The 19,277-nt window shown below is 41.1% G+C and overlaps 1 protein-coding gene across 3 annotated transcripts in view; it reads right to left on the bottom strand.

The window, feature by feature from the left end:
- The window catches only part of KDM7A (lysine demethylase 7A), a 141,003-nt gene that overhangs the window by 48,818 nt on the left and 72,908 nt on the right, over positions 1-19,277 (bottom strand). For all 3 annotated transcript variants that reach the window (XM_033950912.1, XM_033950910.1, XM_033950911.1), the window contains exons 8-10: positions 18,533-18,620; positions 16,500-16,606; positions 5,137-5,228 (exon numbers count right to left, since the gene is read on the bottom strand). In XM_033950912.1, the coding sequence (XP_033806803.1) occupies positions 5,137-5,228; positions 16,500-16,606; positions 18,533-18,620 (287 nt within the window). The remainder of the gene's footprint in view (positions 1-5,136; positions 5,229-16,499; positions 16,607-18,532; positions 18,621-19,277) is intronic.

The raw sequence follows: 19,277 nt of genomic DNA, 5'->3' as shown, positions 1-19,277 counted from the left end.
AGCTACGCAGACGACATAACCATCCTCCTTCCATTCGACATACACAACCCAATCTCCACAGAACGCTTGAAAACTACATTAGAAACAGTGGATAAATGGATGACAGATCACAAGTTGAAGTTGAACTCTGACAAAACCAAATTCTTATTACTAGAGAAGGACAAAAAACCATCCCTAACAGAACTGGAAGTAAACTCAATCAAGTACCCTATACAGAACTCCCTTAAAATCCTAGGAATACATTTAGACAGATGTTGCACAATGCAAACACAAATCCTAAAAGTCACCCAAAAAGCATTCTTCACAATGCGAAATTTAAGAAAAATCAGGAAATTCTTTAACAAAGACCAATTCAGGATCATTGTCCAATCCCTTGTGCTAAGTATTGTCGACCATTGCAACAGCCTCTACTTACCTTGCCCGACCAACACAATAAAAAAACTACAGACCATCCAGAACACAGCCCTCAGACTCATATACTCACTCAGCAAATACGACCACATTACCAATGCATACCTAGAATCTCACTGGCTACCAATAAAAGCAAGAACACAATTCAAACTCTACTGTCTCATTTTCAAAGTAACCCATGGCACGGCACCCAATTACCTAATTAATCGTTTTCATCACTATCAACCACCAAGAAGAAGGAGAACACAGAACCTTTTCACCTATCCACCACTCAACGGAACTTGTCGTAAGAAACTATACGACAACCTCCTGGGGACACAGGCAGCTAAAATAGACTCTGACATCTCAAAATTACTGACCAAAATAACAGACATAAAAGAGTTCCGCAAAGAAATAAAAACACTACTGTTCAAAAAATATCTCCCATCACTCTAACCACCACCCAATGAGTTCCCAACCAACGACTTCGGAAACACCCATCTATACTATCTCTTTGTCTGTGACCTAAAATGTAATGTAACTCTTCTACTTTACACCAGATTTAAACGATCGAGTTGCCATGTATTACCTCTGCAAAATACACTATCTTCTGTTATATGTAATAACTTATGTGACAAGTATTATCTTCTGTGAACTTGAAGTATCATAACTCTTTACTGTTACTGTAATATACTCCTATCCTGAAATGTAATTCTACTGGAAATGTCCAGATATCTTCTACAATGTAATCCGCCTAGAACCGCAAGGCACAGGCGGAATAGAAATCCCTAATGTAATGTAATGTAATGTAATATTACCTCCTATCCTATGATTTTGTAATTGCCTCAGAAGTCTTTCATGAAGTACTTTGTCAAATGTCTTTTGAAAATTCAAATACCCAATATCAACCGATCTACTTTTATCCACATGTTCATTCACACCCTTCAAAGAAATGCAGTAGATTGGTGAGGCAAGATTTCCCTCGACTAAAACCATGTTGGCTTTCTCTCATTAATCCATGCTTACGTATACGTATCTTGGTGGACCTTTTTTGTTTTGCCCCATGTATATGTTCTGTCATTCTGTTCTTTATAATAGTCTCTACCATTTTGCAAGTCACCAACATCAGACTCACTGGTCTATAATTTCCCAAATCATTTCTGGAACCCTTTATAAAATCGGCGTCACATTGATTACCCTCCAGTCCTCTGGTACTATGCTGTTTTTTAAGAAAAAATGACAAATTACTAATAGCTCTGCAAGTTTATTTTTCAATTCTATCAACACTCTGGGATATATACCATCTGGTCCAGGTGATTTGCTACTGTTCAATTTGTCAAATTGACCCATTGCATCATCCAGTGTTAGAGATTTGTATGAGTTTCTCCGATTCATCAGAACTGAATACAATTTCTGGTACTGGTAACTCCCCCACACCTTCCTCGGTGTAGACCAAAGCAAAGAATTAATTTAATCTCTCCGCTATGGCCTTGTCTTCCCCGAGAGCCCCTTTTTATCCCTTAGTCGTCTAGCACAGTGTTTCTCAACTCGGTCCTGGAGTACCCCCTTGCAGTCAGGTTTTCAGGATAATCACAATGAATATGCATGAAGGAAATTTGCATAAAATGGAGGCAGTGTATGCAAATCGAGTTTATGCATATTCATTGTGGATATCCTGAAAACCTGACTGGCAAGGGGGTACTCCAGGACCGATTTGAGAAACATTGGTTAGCAGTCCAGCTGATTCTCTTGCTTTTAATATACCTAAAAAGGTTTTTACTGTGTTTTTGCTTCCAGCACAATCTTCCAAGATTTCTCTTCCCCTCCCTTATTAACGCCTTGCATTTGACTTGACATTCCTTGTGTTGTTTACAATTATTTTCAGAGTACTTGTATCTAGATTATAAGCATCATTCATCTGCTTGGACTGCCCCAGCAGACCTACATGCAGAGTCCACATGTTCACCCATCCATCAATAAAGGCCTGCCGATACAAAAGATACCGAGACAGAACACTTGCTTTCCAAGCAGGCCAAATGAACAACTGGCAGAGCAACTTAATAACGCACTCTTCATGCTATCTAAGATTTAGAAAACTAGTAAAAACAAACTTGTTCAACCAATTTGCCCTATCGCTTTACTCCATCTGATTTTTACCACGATCTCTCATTCCCGCTCTGTTCTCTGCCTACATGTATTGATGACTGTCCAGTGCGCCTATTATCGCTGATTGTTTGCAGCATGTTCCAGCCCTCTTTTCCCTGTATCTGCTTCATGTACTTTAAAAATTTACTTTGTACCTATCTTTGCTGACTGTCCAGCTCCTCTTATTGTAAACCACCTCGAACTACTATCGCTTTGGCGATATACAAGAATAAAATTATTATTATCTCACTTACAATACAACAGATTATGTTTTATGATAATTGAGACTAGATAGGTCTTTTGGTTTTTATCTGCCTTTATTTTTCTATATTTCAGAAACTGAACTGCTCTGGATGCGACACATTGGATTTATTCAGAAAGTTCAGCAAGGGGTCCAGAGCCCTCTCTAATACATTTCAGAATAAAGGGCAAATTAGGAAAAGGTTGATACTGAAGCAATACGGTCTGAATCTGTATTCAATTTCTTATCCAATTGTATAAAGAAAACAGAAGAGGTAAAAACAGTGATGCCTTTCCTTCTTAGACTAACAATATACGTAATTTTCAATATACTTCTGAAGGCAGAGCCTTCTTCAGCTCAGGTATAAAAAAATAATAATGGTATATCATCTACATATCTATCCATTTATCACTATAAGTCAATACAAGCACTCCTGCTAAACCCTTTGCCAAAAATATGACACAGCAAGGGTTAAGGAAAGGGGGAGGGACGGAAAAGCGCAAGGATATCCCGGGTGCTAAGATAAAGCAAGAGACCCAACAGGATAAATTAAGCCCAGCTGCCCACACAGGGAGGCAATCAGAACACAGGGAGAAGAAAGATTCAGGGAAGGCAGAGGATGCTATGCAGGAAACTCAGGCCAGGATTCTCAAAAACCCGTGTTAAAAAGCGACAGTCTGCTAATGCAGCCGTTTTGATACTGAATCTAAAAAACTGAGACCATGGTTTAAAAAAAAAAAAAATCTTGCATGCAAATGAGGTCAGCGGACAGCAGCAAAGATTCTCTAAATTTGCATGTGCCCATGACTGGTGATAGCGATGAGCAAAAAACAAAAGGAATTTACCCCAAAATATCCACAAAGAAGAAAATCCAGAGAAAACCAAAAAAACTCTGTGGAGTGACGATGTTCCTAAATGGACTTTATTTGAAAGTATCAAAGTTCCAAAGGTACACTAAAATCATCCACATAAAATAATTCCATCTGATGTGGATGATTTACTTTTATGTGGATGGAATTATTTTATGTGGATGATTTTAGTGTACCTTTGGAACTTTGATACTTTCAAATAAAGTCCATTTAGGAACATCGTCACTCCACAGTTTTTTTGGTTTTCTCTGGTGATAGCGATGGGCACATGTGCAGAAAAAACGCGGTTAACACTTTAAAAAACAAACAAACACAAAACCAAAAATAAAATAACAACAGAAGAGATGCCCACTCTCTCCTGCTGCCCTAAAAACCCCATCGCAATCCAAACGCCCCCCCTCCCCCAAGGTCAGTAAGACCCCCCAAGCTCTGTCTGGACAACAAAGGGACAAGAAAGATTCACTAAATCAGATCCAACAAGCCCAAAACAAACCTCAGCACAGACTGCACAAGCTTATCACTCCACCTGCTGGAGACTGAGAAAAGACTGATTGTAATAGGGACTGCACAACCCATTTGTACTGTAGCTAAAAGTTAGTGACTCAGTCTCCCCCTGCTGGCAGTGGAGCGTAATCCCATCCGTTTTTGTGCCAATCTGGAGGGATGCTAAAGAACTGGTATTCGTTCTGTCTCCAAACAGGGTACATGAGAATCAAAGTTTCTAGAGGAATCTGCTTTGTGTATCTGTGTTCATCCATGACAATCTAGATATGAATAGTAACTTATTGATAATAATAATAACTTTATTCTTTTATACCGCCATAACCAAAAGTTCTAGGTGGTTTACACTAAAAAGAGGTGGACAATCAGCGAAATACAATAATACAGTAAAAAATACAAATATTTGTAAAATAGAATTTCAATAATAAAACTCACTAAATAATAAACTTATCGAACAATTAAGTAATTTCCGATAACATAGCTTGCTGAATACATATACCTAAGCAAGATTGTTGTCTACCAGCTTGAAATGCTACGGTCCTATCTAAGAAGGTCTTATATCTACACCCATTAATTTTGGGATAAGCAAATAAGCAGAAGTTTCTAGTTTCTCTTGATGGTCTATGCAACACAAAATGAGGAAAAAGGTAAGCTGGAGACAATTCCGATACCAACTTAAAGCAGATACAGGAAAATTTGAATAATACTCTTGCCTCCAAAGGCAGCCAATGAAGTAAACGATAATATGGACTAATATGGTCATTCTTTTTTAAACCAAAAATCAATCGAACAGCTGTATTCTGAATTATCCTTAATTTCCTTAGAATTTTTTGGGGTGCTCCTAAATAGATGATGTTACAATAGTCTAAAATAGATAAAACTAATGCCTGCACCAATAGTCTGAACGATAAAGGATCAAAATATTTTTTTATGGTTCTTAATTTCCACAATATAAAAAAGCATAGCACAATGTAGCTCCGGAGCACTTACCTCTTTCCTCATCCATACTTTTAATGCAGCAACCAAAGCTTTCACTCCCTGCACCAAGAAGCCGGGGGCTTGGAACCCATCTTCCCTTAGCTCTGAAAGAGAGACAGCAGCACTGGATTACGGATTTTAAAAAAAATACAATATAGTTTTGCAGGCAGTCACATCTACAGTTTAAATGGACATTTTTAATGAGAACCCCCCCCCCCCCCAACCCAAGGAGATTGTTTGCATCCGGTAGCTAATTTACAGCTCATCACTAAACTTAAGAATTTGTTCTCTTTTTATCTTTTAATGATGTTATTATGATGGGTTAGGACAGGGGTAGGCAATTCCAGTCCTCGAGAGATGGAGCCAGGTCAGGTTTTCAGGATATCCACAATGAATATGTATGAGATGGATTTGCATGCACTGCCTCCTTGAGATGCAAATCTATCTCATGCATATTTACTGTGGATATCCTGAAAACCTGACCTGGCTCCGGCTCTCCAGGACCGGAATTGCCTACCCCTGGGTTAGGGCTATTCAAGTTTTGTGACTATAGTGTTCTAATTGGTACATAGTAGAATTTAATGTCTTATATAGTTTTTAATTTCTATGATTAATGAACTAGAATTTACAGTAATTTTCTGGAACTTACTGTAACATATCTTCAATGGAATGCTTCTAATCTTAACCAGAAATTATTGCAATTTAACTGGAATTTACCATAATTTGTATAGAACCATTTGGTAAAACAGACATATAAATTCCATGGATCAATGATTATTTACATTCTTTTGATATTTTCCAGGGAACATAGTGATTGGAAAGCAATGCATATTTTATTTATTAGCCCGTTCTCCCAAAGAAGCTCAGAATGAGTTACAAATCAGGTACTCAAGCATTTTCCCTTTCTGTCCTGGCGGGCTCAAGTCCTGGGGCAGTGGAGGATTTAGTGACATGGCAAAGGTCACAACCGCTGGGTACTAAGGCTGGAGCTTAACCACTATGCCACGCTCTCCAAGACTCAGAACTCTGCAGGTTTCTAGTTGTGGAAACATTAAAAGTCTTAAAGGAAAAAAGAAAGCCCCTTCAAGCAACAGTGGTATAACTTAAAAGAGCTCTAGGATCCTCCCACGGCCTTAAACCCCCATTCTCCCTTACAGGGCATAAATGAAAATACAAAAGATCATCTGGGAGACCTAAAAGCTCTGGTTCTCGAGTGCTACAAACTGCCTCCCAGTGGCCATGAAAGGCTACACACCTCTTCCTCAATAAAGCGCAACTCAGGGCCAACTCTGGCCTGCCTTTCACACTGGGACACTGGGCTTGAAAACATGGGGGGGGTACTAAATTTCTGCCTGGGATCCCAGCAACAGGTTGCATCTTCCGCACCCGTAAGCATGGGGCTTCCCATAGTCTAGGAGCCCAGGGCAATTACTCCATTTGCATCTCCCGATTCATACATTTTTTTTTTTTTTATTTACAAAACCTCATGTCCCACACATATTGAACATCAGAATGTAATAGGCAGCATAATCAGAAAACTAAAACCAACTGAGCAAATACATTAAAAAATAAAAATGTCCAACTCTTAGGTGGGGCGCAAAGAAATGTGAATAATTGCTTCATTGCAAAACTAACACAAAATGCAACCAAACAAGGGGCAGAGAGCTTAATCTGAGCCTCCTAATCACCTATTAAAAATGAGAGTAGACCCCCCAGGTGCTGCTCCAATGGTCAGTCTACTCCTGCTTCTCAGTAAGTGCCGTTTCACAGGTTTTGTTTGAATGTGTTATTATAGTACAGTAAAACCTTGGCTTGCGAGTAACTTGGTCTGCGAGTCTGTTAACCCCAACCCCTATTCACTAAGTATGAACACTCTATGAACTTACGGAATATTTCTACTTCTGTGTAAACAACTTGGCACTTCCTGGCCTTGCAACACACAAACTGACGTTAACATTATTAATGTTATCAGACGTACACTGCTATACTCTCTAATTCATTGTACGAGATATACACTGCTATACTCTTTAATTCGCTGTACGTAAAGTTTCTCTTGATTGTATTTACAGTTTCTTTGATTGTATTTACAGTTTCTTTGATTGTATTTACAGTTTCTTTGATTGTATTTACAGTTTCTTTATTGTAAACCGCCTAGAAGTCGCAAGATTGTTGGCGGTATATAAGAATAAAGTTATTATTATTATAAGTTATCATTTTGCAAGACGAGCAAAATGTTTGATAAAATTTTAACTTGATCAACGAGCCCAGTGTTGCAATACGAGCACTTGACGTGCACCACGTCATCACAGTGCACACATTGCTGAGCGCAGCTGAACGCAACAATTAAGCGTAATTCAAGCACGCAGCATAATATACCCTAGCCCAATACAACCCTTGCACATTCCCTCATTCTGCCCGTGGCCCAATTCCCTGAGATCCCACCTAATCTCAATACACAACGAGCGCAGTGACTGTTCTAAATGAGCGAGGTCTTGCAATACAAGTACGCACAGTATATTTTATATTAAAGTTTTTGGGTTGTGGAACGAATTGTCTGAGTTTCCATTATTTCCTATGGGGAAATTTGCTTTGCTATACGAGTGCTTTGGATTACAAACATGCTTTTGGAACAAATTATGCTCATAAACCAAGGTTATCAGCGCATTTAATTTGGGATTTGTGTTATGTTTACATACTATTGTTATTTTAATATGCAATAGGATGGATGTCAGTATAGCAGGTTGCATACAGAGAAAGGGACGGCTAACGTCATTCCACTCCACAAAAAAGGTTGCAGGATGGAGGCTGCAAACTATAGACCGGTGAGTCTCACATCAATAGTGAGCAAGCTGATGGAAACTCTAATCAAACGTCAATTGGATACGATCCTGAACGAGGAGAATCTACGGGATCCCCGTCAACATGGATTTACTTTGGGGAGATCCTGCCAATCCAACCTGATCAGCTTCTTTGACTGGGTGACGAGGAAGCTGGATGTTGGGGAGCCCCTGGACATCGTATACTTAGACTTCAGCAAAGCTTTCGATAGCGTACCACACCGCAGGTTGTTGAGCAAAATGAGTTCTATAGGATTGGGTGACACATTGACAAAATGGGTTGAGAACTGGCTTGGAGGTAGGCTTCAGCGGGTGGTGGTGAACGGCACCCCCTCTGAAACGACGGAGGTGATCAGTGGAGTGCCGCAGGGCTAGGTCTTGGGCCCGATCCTGTTCAACATCTTTATAAGATGGCCAGTATTTCGGCTCTTGCACTGGGGTTGTGAGTTCAAACCCCGCACTGCTCCTTGTGACCCTGGACAAGTCACTCAGTCCTCCATAGCCCCAGATACGTTAGATAGATTGGAAGCCCACTAGGGAAAATGCTTGAGTACCTGATTGTAAAAACCCGCTTAGATAATCTTGATAGGCAGTAAATAAAATCCTAATAAATTTGTTGGAACTGGTAGCGACGTGTACTCTCCTTACTACATGTCTGGCATTCAGCTCTGGCCGTATCGGGTCTTATATTTTGAAATAAAGTATTTTTGTCCCAGTTCTAAAGGCAGTTTCACTCTTGTTGGGGAGTGTTGTTTTCTGTAGTATAGCAGGTTGTACATGGTTTTGACCTGGAAAGGATATTTATAAATATCTAAATTCAAGTGTCCCATTTAAGTTGTAATAGAATGCCTGGGATTTGAAAGCCATTAAAAAAAAAAAAAAAACTACGCAGAAAGGGACTTACAATAAGTTTATAAAGATCTGGGGGCCAATGGAAAAATATTGTAATGAGTAGACATCACTTTTTATGGGAGATTATATTTTACATATTGGGGGGTGGGGGTGGTATATTTTCCATTGAGAGTTTGTTTTTATTTCTTTAGGTAGGGCGGGAGGGAGGGGATTAATATTTTTATTTAGATGATTTGGAAAGATGTTTAAGTGTTGTATTGAAAGTATAATGATTGTATTTCTGTACACTTATTGCCTGTTTGAAAATGATTCATGAATTTTAATTTCAGTAGGGTGGGGGGTGGGGATATATTCTTTTGTTCTTGATGATATGATTAAGATTTTCAAGTGTTACTTTGAAATTTAATGGATATATTATTGCACACTTGTTTATGATTTAAAATGAATAAAGAATTTATTTAAAAAAAAAAAATCTTATCTTTCCTTTTTAATGGAAACGTGAAAAAAAATAAATGACTTGACAGAATTTTGCTCTACTCATAATACTTAGGGCTCCTTTTACAAAGGTGCGCTAGCATTTTTAGCGCATGCACCAGATTAGCGCGCTCTAGCGAAAAACTACCGCCTGCTCAAGAGGAGGCAATAGCGGCTAGCGCGCATGACATTTTAGCGTGCGTTAGGGCCCTAAAGCGCCTTTGTAAAAGGAGCCCTTAGGTGAAAAGTTATCCGATCATGAATTTACCACTAGCTTGAGGTATGGTGCAATCTATTCTGCACATCATACTGGGTACCTAGGTCTGCGTGATTCAAATTTCTTCCTACTCGGGACCAGCACAGATCTTTCTAAAATTTAGGAACCTAAGCACGGCTGAAACCTCAGCAAATTTTAGGCACCTAGACTTGATATGTGTAGATCTGGTGCTCCACTTCCTCTCTAAATCAGCTTGCAAATTCAAGTAAACAGTGTCATTAAGCAAAAGATTCTCAACATGTTTTAAATTGAAGAAAACATGGTTTAAAGAAGGTTGTCCTAACAAAGTGGTGAGTTTATTTGGCCTCAGAAATCGCAATAGCTGGCAGTAGCATCCTCTTAGTCCTTTATTTTGGAACGTTTACCGATTCTCCTTTGCAAGAGGTATCCAACCATTTAAAAACTCTCCCTTCCTTCTAAAAATGGGATTAAAGGAGTCAAGATCTTCAGTCAATCTTTGATCTTTAAACTCTCTCAACTCCGGAATGATCTCCCTTTTTTTTCTTAAGGAGTTTGAGTTCGTTTCAATTTTTCTGTAAATTGTTTATTGTTTATTCAAAGTATTTGATTAAACGCTTATCCAGCAGTACAAAGCGTTGAACAAAGTATTTAAAAATTACAGGAAGACAAACATGGCTCGGTCTTGGGCCCGATTCTATTCAACTTATTCATAGGTGATATGACCCAAGGGCTTAGAGGAAAAGTATCTTTGTTTGCCGACGACGCCAAACTGTGCAACATAGTAGGCAAAAGCATTTTGCCTGACAGTATGATGCAGGACCTACTACTACTGGAACAGTGGTCATCGACTTGGCAGCTATGCTTTAATGCTAAAAAGTGTAAAGTAATGCACCTGGGTAAGGGAAATCCATGCAGAACTTACACGCTAAATGGTGAGACCTTGGCTAGGACCACGGCGGAACGTGATTTAGGGATGATCATTAGTGATGACATGAAGGCTGCCAATCAAGTGGAAAAGGCTTCCTCCAAGGCAAGGCAAATGATGGGTTGTATCCGTAGGGGTTTTGTCAGCAGGAGACCTGAAGTGATAATGCCACTGTACAGATCCATGGTGAGACCTCATTTGGAGTATTGTGTTCAATTCTGGAGGCCACACTACCGGAAAGATGTGCGGCGAATTGAGTCGGTTCAGCGAATGGCCACCAGGATGGTCTTGGGGCTCAGGGATCTCACGTATGAAGAAAGGCTAAATAAATTGCAGCTGTACTCACTAGAGGAACGAAGAGAGAGGGGGGACATGATTGAGATGTTCAAATATGTCACGGGCCGTATCGAGGTGGAAGATGATATCTTCTGTCCTATAGGTCATTCGACCACCAGAGGGCATCCGCTGAAAATCAGGGGAGGGAAATTTCGAGGTGATTCCAGGAAATACTTCTTCACAGAAAGGGTGGTCGATCATTGGAACAGTCTACCTCTACAGGTGATTAAGGCCAGCAGCGTGTCAGATTTTAAGAGAAAATGGGACATTCACGTGGGATCTCTAAGGGAGTAAAGTCAGGGGGGTGGGTCATTAGAGTGGGCAGACTTGATGGGCTATAGCCCTTTTCTGCCGTCATATTCTATGTATCTATGTTTCTCTATGTATTAAATTGTAGGACAAACCAGAACTAAATAGACAAACTCAAGCCATTGAAACAATAGGAGAAGGGGGCAGAAATAAATTTTTTTATAGGAAATGGGAAATAAAATAAAAAAATAATTAAGAATTGATGGAATGGAAATGAGACACAGTTGAAATTGTTAAAGTAGATAGATAACTAATTAGCAGTTATATGCAACCTTAAAGAGAACACTTTAAACTGCTCTTGAACTTCTGCATGTTTCGTTCGGCTCTTAAATATAGAGGAAGAGAGTTCCAGATCAAAGGAGCGGTTACTGAAAAAATAAGGGTGCGACGAGAGCCAATTATCTTCAGGGATGGGACATTAAGGGTATGCTGAGTGGATGATCTTAATGCTCTAGGGCAGGGGTAGGGAACTCCGGTCCTCGAGAGCCGTATTCCAGTCGGGTTTTCAGGATTTCCTCAATGAATATGCATTGAAAGCAGTGCATGCAAATTCATTGGGGAAATCCTGATAACCCGATTGCTCTAAGGGGATCATAAGGGATCAAGAGTCTATCTATAAATGCCGGAGCATTGGTTTGTAAAGTTTTAAAAACTAGTCTATTTGCCAAACATTTTGAAAACTAAGGGCTCCTTTTACGAAGGTGCGCTAGCCAAAAAACTACCGCCTGCTCAAGAGGCGGCGGTAGCAGCTGGTGCGCGCTCTATTCCGCACCTTTGTGAAAGGAGCCTCAATTCTTTTGAAATTTTGCTCTTATCTTCGGTTTATTTAATTGCTGCAAACCGAGTCGAGCCTTCTCAGGATGATGACTCGGTTCATTAGCATTCAGAGTACACTATAAGACTGCAATGATTGTCATCAATTCCAGAGTAGTTTAAGAGTAAGATGATTACTTCTCAGCCGAAAATTCTGCTTTGTTCAAGGCCAATGTGCTGACAGAGGATCTTTTAGGAAGCTCCTCAAAATGCAATTGTTTTTTTAATGCTTTTTTGGGGGGTTTGACATGTCCTGTTTGAGGAATCACTGTGCATTTCAATTCTTGATGATTTGTCCCCCTTTTGTGCTGTATTAGCTATTATGTATGTGGATATTTTGTGAACCGCCTAGAAATTTTTAAAATAAATAAATACACCTTATTTTGGCTATTTCAAAAGGACTTTGTTAATTTTTATCATATTGTTTTTGTACTAGACTTGATTACAAAATCCCTTGGCATAAGTTCGAGGAATGATACAATTAAAATTTATAGCACATAGCAATTAAAATAATTTTCCTGTCCGTTACCACAACGCAATGACATACAACTGAAACAATTACAATATTAGCTCTTCGCAACACTTCAGATCTTGCAGTTTCTCTGCAACCCTCACCAATGCCACCATTTTCACCCAAAATACTACAGCTGGTTTTCTCCTTGAAAAGTACTAAACATTCTATGCCTTTGTTAGTTTCCTTCTACTGGTAGAACCAACCAAACAAACTTAGCTAAGACAAAGCAATGGGGCCGGATGGTGTACATCCTAGGGTGCTGAAGGAACATAAGAACATAAGCATAAGAACATAAGCATCGCCTCTGCCAAGTCAGACCACAGGTCCATCGTGCCCAGCAGTCCGCTCTCGCGGCGGCCCCCCAGGTCAGTGACCTGCAAATGATCCTCTTTTGAAGACATTTTGACCTGTATAGTACCCCCTCTATCTATATCCCTCAATCCCCTTTATAAGAAACTTAGGAAAGTTCTGGTGGCTCCACTGACTGACCTTTTCAATGAGTCTCTAGAGTCAGAAGTGGTACAGGAGGACTGGCGAAGGGCAAATGTGGTCCCTGGATCCACAAAGATCTATGCGTCTACCCCCGTCCGTCCTTTTCTTGGGCCACAAACACCCTTACACCCAAAGACAACGTCCGCAGCCTAGGAATAACTCTTGACTCTAACTTATCAATGACAGATCACGTATCCAAACTAGTATCAACCTCCTTCTACTACCTCCGTCAGCTAAAAACCATATGTGCATACTTCGCAGAACCTGAATTTGCCCAACTACTCTACGCTTTTGTACTATCCCACATAGACTATTGTAACACTCTACTAGTGGGCCTGCCTACCAAAACTCTCTCCCGCCTCCAAAGGGTGCAAAACGTTGCAATTCGCCTTCTGAAAAATCTAAGCATCCGCGACTATGTTACCCCTGCATTAGCTTCCATGCACTGGCTGCCCATTCAAAAACGCTGCACCTTCAAGGCCCTGGTCCTCGCTTTCAAAACCTTCCATAAAACGATTCCATACTACATGAAAACTAAACTACAAATCTACTTCCCAAAGCGACCACTGAGGTCCCAAGGAGAAAAACTACTGACTATATCTTCTGGCTGCTCCCACTCATATTTCATACCCAAACTTTGTCACACCATCCCCCCATCTGTCAGATCACTAGATGGACTCTGGAACTTCAGGAAGGCCATGAAAACCTTCCTCTTTACAAACCCAGCGCCTTAAAGTCATTCACCCAGAAATGTCACTCAGTCAACACATCTCCGCCACCTAATCTCACCAGATGCTACTTAGTGCATATGTTTTTTTGTCATGTCTATATTGTAATTTATGTAAATTATGTCATCTCTGTTCTGTCTGGATTATTATGGATGTACTTTGTAACCCATTCTGGGATCCTTTGGGAGGACGGGCTAAAAAATTGAATAAATAAAAAAAATAAATAAATAAATGAAAAGAATGACAATGAAATGGGAGCGACTCAGAGGACTTAAGCTCCGAGCACATGAAGTCAGTCCTGTATCATGGCATTGGCACCTCAGTTCCAAATATGGCTACAATTTTGGAGAAATCAACTCCTTGGGGAGTCAAGAAGGTTTTGTGATGAATTGCATTTGCTCTTTTTGGAGAACATTTGGTACAGTTAAGAAGCTTCATTTTCTCCAAGGACAAGTAAAATTATCCTCACTGATAGAAACTCCTAACTTCTGGTTGCCTTTAAATTAAAAAAACTGAAAAGGTGGGAAAAGAACAAAAACAGGCCAAAGCTTGGATACTAGATCTCAAATACATTTTGCAAAACAGATTAACTAAACCTATTGTCACATATAAATGGGTAGACTGAACTCTTCCGTAAAGACTGATCTCACCAATATCGCCATGACATGCCCTTCTAGAGACAGGTCCACCAAGGAAAAACTAAATATGACACAATCTGCTCTTTATTTAGACTAGGTGTTTAGTTTCAATAATTCCAAGTTGATTTGTCTCAAAAAAGCAAAATAAAAAGCTGGATAGGCTCTTTCATGGCTTCAGTTTGCTCCACATAAGCAGCCTGTGAAAGAGGCTCGATAAACAGGCATCACACATATCGTCAGACCACATCAGAATGATTTACTTGCTTTGAACTTGGTGTTCTGACCTAGGTTCTATCCTTGGAAAAGGGAGGTAATAAAAAGCCAAAACAGATGCAACAAATTTAGTTCTATTAAGTTGCTCTGTCCCACTTTGCAAATGATTCTTTTAATATTTAGTTTTTTTTAACCTATGAACTGAAACAGACTTGGGTGAAATCTTCAGAAAAGCAGTTAATAAATACCAACAAACAAATAAACAGATTATTATACATACTAGTCTTTAAGCCTGTTACATTAACGGGTGCTAGAATAGATGTGTGTGTCTGTCTTTCTTTCTTTCTCTCTCTCCCCTTGGCCGCTGTGTCTGTCTATGTTTATTTGTTTCTCTCTCCTTGGACGCTGGCTGTCTGCCTTACTTTCTGTCTGTCTCTCTGGCCCCCTGTGTGTCATTCTTCGTGTCTGTGTCCTTGTGTCATTCCCCCGCCCCCCCAGAGCAAAGCTGTCTGCCCCCAGCATACCCCTTCCCCCAAAGAAACCCCTTTCCTTCTCCCTGACTGTCTCTCCATGGCCCCCTTCTGTCTTCCCCCCAGATCAAAGCTGTCTGCCCCCAGCACACCTCTCCAACAAAAGCAGCCCCCTGTACCTGCAGCACCAGCACAACACCCTTCAGCCAATCGTGAGTGCTCAGAGCGCGAGAGGGAGCGGGGCCTGGGTGTATTGGGCACGGCGGGGGAGGCCCCGACTGCCCCAGCTGCAGCTTCTTCGGCTTCGGTGAGGAAGGAGAGGTTGGCCCGACTCTCCGCAGGGGCTTTGGGGACAGTCTTCTGCGGCTCAAAGCCCTCCTCCTGGCAGCCACTGCCAGCAGCGCTCCGCACTGCCTTCGTCCCGCCGTCCAGAGTAGATGTCTGTATGTCTGTTTTTTTTTTTATTTGTCTCTCTCTCCTTGGATGCTGTCTGTCTGGCATTCTTTGTGTCTGTGTCTCTCCCTGGTCCCCTGTCTGTCTGTCTTTCTTTCTGTCTGTCTGTCTCCCTGGCCCCCCTGCTTGCCAAAGCAGCCCCCTTTCCCTCTCCCCCTGTTCTGCAATGCTTACCTGATCCATGGCCCCCTTCTGTTCCTTCCCCACCTGACTGCTATCTGCCCCGAGCACACTCCTCCCCCCAAAGCAGCCCCCTTTCCCTCTCCCCCTGTTCTGCAATGCCCACCTGCTCCGTGGCCCCCTTCTGTTCCTCCCCCACCTGATTGCTGTCTGCACTCAGCACAACCCTCTCACCAAAATAGACCCTTTCCTGCCTGCTCCATGGCCCTTCTTTTTCCTCTTCCCCTCCCGTTCTTCACCTCCCTCCATCCATGGTTCCTGCTGCCGATGCCGCTCCTGTTCAAAGTGGCCTGCTGAGGTTCGCGGCCAGCTATAGCGAACCTCGCAGGCCGCTGTCCACCTCAGTAGCATGTTCCCTCTGACGCGATCGCGTCAGAGGGAACGTGCTACCATGTGGAGAGCGGCCTGCGAGGTTCGCTACAGCCGGCCATGAACCTCAGCAGGCCACTTTGAACAGGAGCGGCAGCGGTTGGTGCGGGGGGGGGGAGTCGGCGACGTGCAGGCCGCTTTGAACAGGAGCGGCAGCGGCGGCAGGACCATGAGCCCTCCTCCCGCGCTGCTCCGTGTCGCCCGATGCGCCAAACTGGCGCATGCGCCTCAAGCCACTGAATACAGCCAAGGAAAGACACAGCACATGTCAGGACCCTACATCTTCCTAAGTGCGCATGCGCGCTTAGAGGATTATTATTATAGATGGCACTCGCCGCAAAAGATTGGATGTACATTACACATGTAAAATGAGGTTACAATCAAGGCTTTCTTTCTGACAGACTGTTCCAAGGGATTTTTTTGAATGCTGACAGGATATACAGTGAAGTATGCACTTAAGTCGATACTAATGTCCTAACCTTTCTAAAACCAAATCACAAAGCCTACATTGCCTTCCAGTGACAAGAGTCTTACCTTTCAAGTTCTCCAGCAGGTTTTTGGCCACAAACCAACAGATGGCTTCAAAAAAAGGAAATTTGAAAAGATCGGGCGTTTTCAGCCTTTTCTCCATCTCATAACACCTGGACAAGTTAATTCAAGAAACAGTACACATTCATGCTCCAGAACTTTCAGATGCACTAGCTCAATGGTTCAATATGCAGGTCAAATTAAAGACAACCCAAGCAGCAACACAGTCAAACCCCAAAACAAATACGGTGCGAAGTAAATGCTACACTCTTAAGATCGAGCTGGATGTCTTAAAAAAGTAGTATAGAAACTCAGTGTGTGATCTTTTAAGAGGTGGAATTTTATTAGGTTTCTACTGCGGCCCAGAATACTAAACGCTGCTCCGACACTCGTGGAATTCCTATAAGCGCTCCGGGTCGTGGTAGAAACCTCTACCGCACTTTAGTAAAAGAGGGCCAAAGTATATTTACAAGAGAATTCTGCATCTGGGTCATAGAACACTAAGGCCCAAATTCTGTAACCAGGGCCCATTTCAGAGGCGCACAACTAGATAGGTGCCTATCTAAATTGAACAACAAGCTTAATTGAGCTTTTTAATCAGCACTGATTGAAACATAGACGCCTATGAAGAAAGTGTGATTCTGTAAGAAGGCATCTCTAAAAATTTAGGCAGCCTTTAAAAAAAGAGGCGCTATGCGCGTAAGGCGCCTTGTCGCAGAGTCACTGCTCTTAAGCGTGCTTACGCGCTCAGCTAGGCGTCTAACTTTTAGTTGTGCTTAGAGCTGGCCTATTTCTTGGGCGCCTCCAAAATAGGTCCCACTCAGTGTGATTCATTAAACAGCACCCAATTTTACTTGAATCACGCTGAACAGAAACATAGAAAGATGACGGCAGAAAAGGGCTATAGCCCATCAAGTCTGCCCACTCTACTGTCCCACCCCATTAAGTCAGAGTGCTTCTCGACCCACGTAGAGATCCCACGTGGATGTCCCATTTATTCTTAAAGTCGAGCACGCTAGTGGCCTTGATCACCTGCACCGGTAGTTTGTTCCAGTGATCCACCACCCTTTCTGTAAAGAAATACTTCCTGGTGTCACCACCAAATCTCCCTCCTCTGAGTTTGAGCGGGTGCCCCCTTGTAACCGAAGGTCCCTTAGGAAAGAATATGTCTTCTTATACAATTTTGCCCTTAAGTGTCTAATAGCAATCCTTCCTTAAGACCTCTCTCTTTTCACCCTGGAGTTCACCTGGTTTTTAAAGTACTATCTTGCCAGCAATAACTATATGTCTGTGAATGAGAAAGGATGTTCAAGAGATCCGTTTTTGACGGCCGCAGAATTGAAATACTGACACCCCCCCAAAAAAAAAATACTGAAATAGAATCTGTGCAAATCTCAAATGGATGTTAGAGCTAACTAAAGGCTCTATGGAAGGGAAATAAAAACTTTGTATAATTACCTTCAAAACCATTTACAATAAGACTCCCGCTTTCTTATTTAAACTACTAATTCCATATTCTACAAGGAGAAACTTAAGATCCAATGAACAAAACCTACTGTCTATCCCTTCACTGAAAATTATAAATACTAGAAGACAATTTATTTTCTCAGTTACTGCGCCACAGATTTGGAATGCCCTCCCTATATTCTTAAGGGAAGAGAAAGAATTTGGAAAATTTAAAAGTAACTTAAAAACATTCCTCTTTAAGGATGCCTATGCAAACTAATTTTATTATCTAGCTAACCCCATCCTATTTGTATTATATTTATTTTGTTAACCTTCTGTATTTTCCCTTAGTGTTCTCTCTTTACTTTAAAGATTTGTATTTCTTTCCTCCTTACCTAATGTTGTGAATATGTTAAATTGAGTGTAATTCAGTCTTTTTGTTTTATTATTATTTATTGTATTGTCACCTAAAAATGTAAATTTTAATTTGTACATCGCTTAGAAGTCTGATTAAGCGATTAATCAAGAAACCTAATAAACTTGAAACTTGAAATAGAACAGAGCTTTTCCAAATAGATATCACAGAGACTAACCTGAGCTGCATGTCAATATTGAGGTTGTGCAAAAAATTTCCTCCAAAGGCCATACAATCTTGAGATGTGAGGACAGCATGAACCCAGCCTGAAGCAATGAAAATAAAGTTACAAGGCAAGAATAAGCAAGTGAAACTGTCTGGAGACAATGACATTCCTGCAGAGCTATACAACTCATCAAGTCTGCTTTTTAACAGTAGTCATACTTAACTCAAAATAGTCACGGTAGATACCTGAAAAGCAGTTTCTATACCACAACTACCAAGTTTTGGTTCAGTGCAGATTTTAACAATGCTCAATAAAATTAAAGTACTTCAAAAAATAAATGTTTTTAGCTTTCAAAAGAGCGGCTAAAATGGTTAAGGGGCTGGAGGAGTTGCCGTACAGTGAGAGATTGAAGAAGCTGGGCCTCTTCTCCCTTGAAAAGAGGAGACTGAGAGGGGACTTGATCGAAACGTTCAAAATACTGAAGGGAATAGACTTAGTAGATAAAGACAGACTGTTCACCCTTTCCAAGGTAGGGAGAACGAGAGGGCATTCTCTGAAGTTGAAAGGGGATAGATTCTGTACAAATGTAAGGAAGTTCTTCTTCACCCAGAGAGTGGTGGAAAACTGGAACGCTCTTCCGGAGGCTGTTATAGGGGAAAACACTCTCCAGGGATTCAAGACAAAGTTAGACAAGTTCCTGCTAAACTGGCTTTAAGAGCTATTCCTGAAGAGATGGAAAAAAAAACCCCACCACCAA

This window comes from Geotrypetes seraphini, chromosome 7 (assembly GCF_902459505.1).
Source record: "Geotrypetes seraphini chromosome 7, aGeoSer1.1, whole genome shotgun sequence".
In the NCBI taxonomy this organism is placed as follows: Eukaryota; Metazoa; Chordata; class Amphibia; order Gymnophiona; family Dermophiidae; genus Geotrypetes; species Geotrypetes seraphini.
The sequence above is the reverse complement of the archived record's forward strand: the minus strand, read 5'-3'. Positions and strand labels throughout refer to the sequence as shown.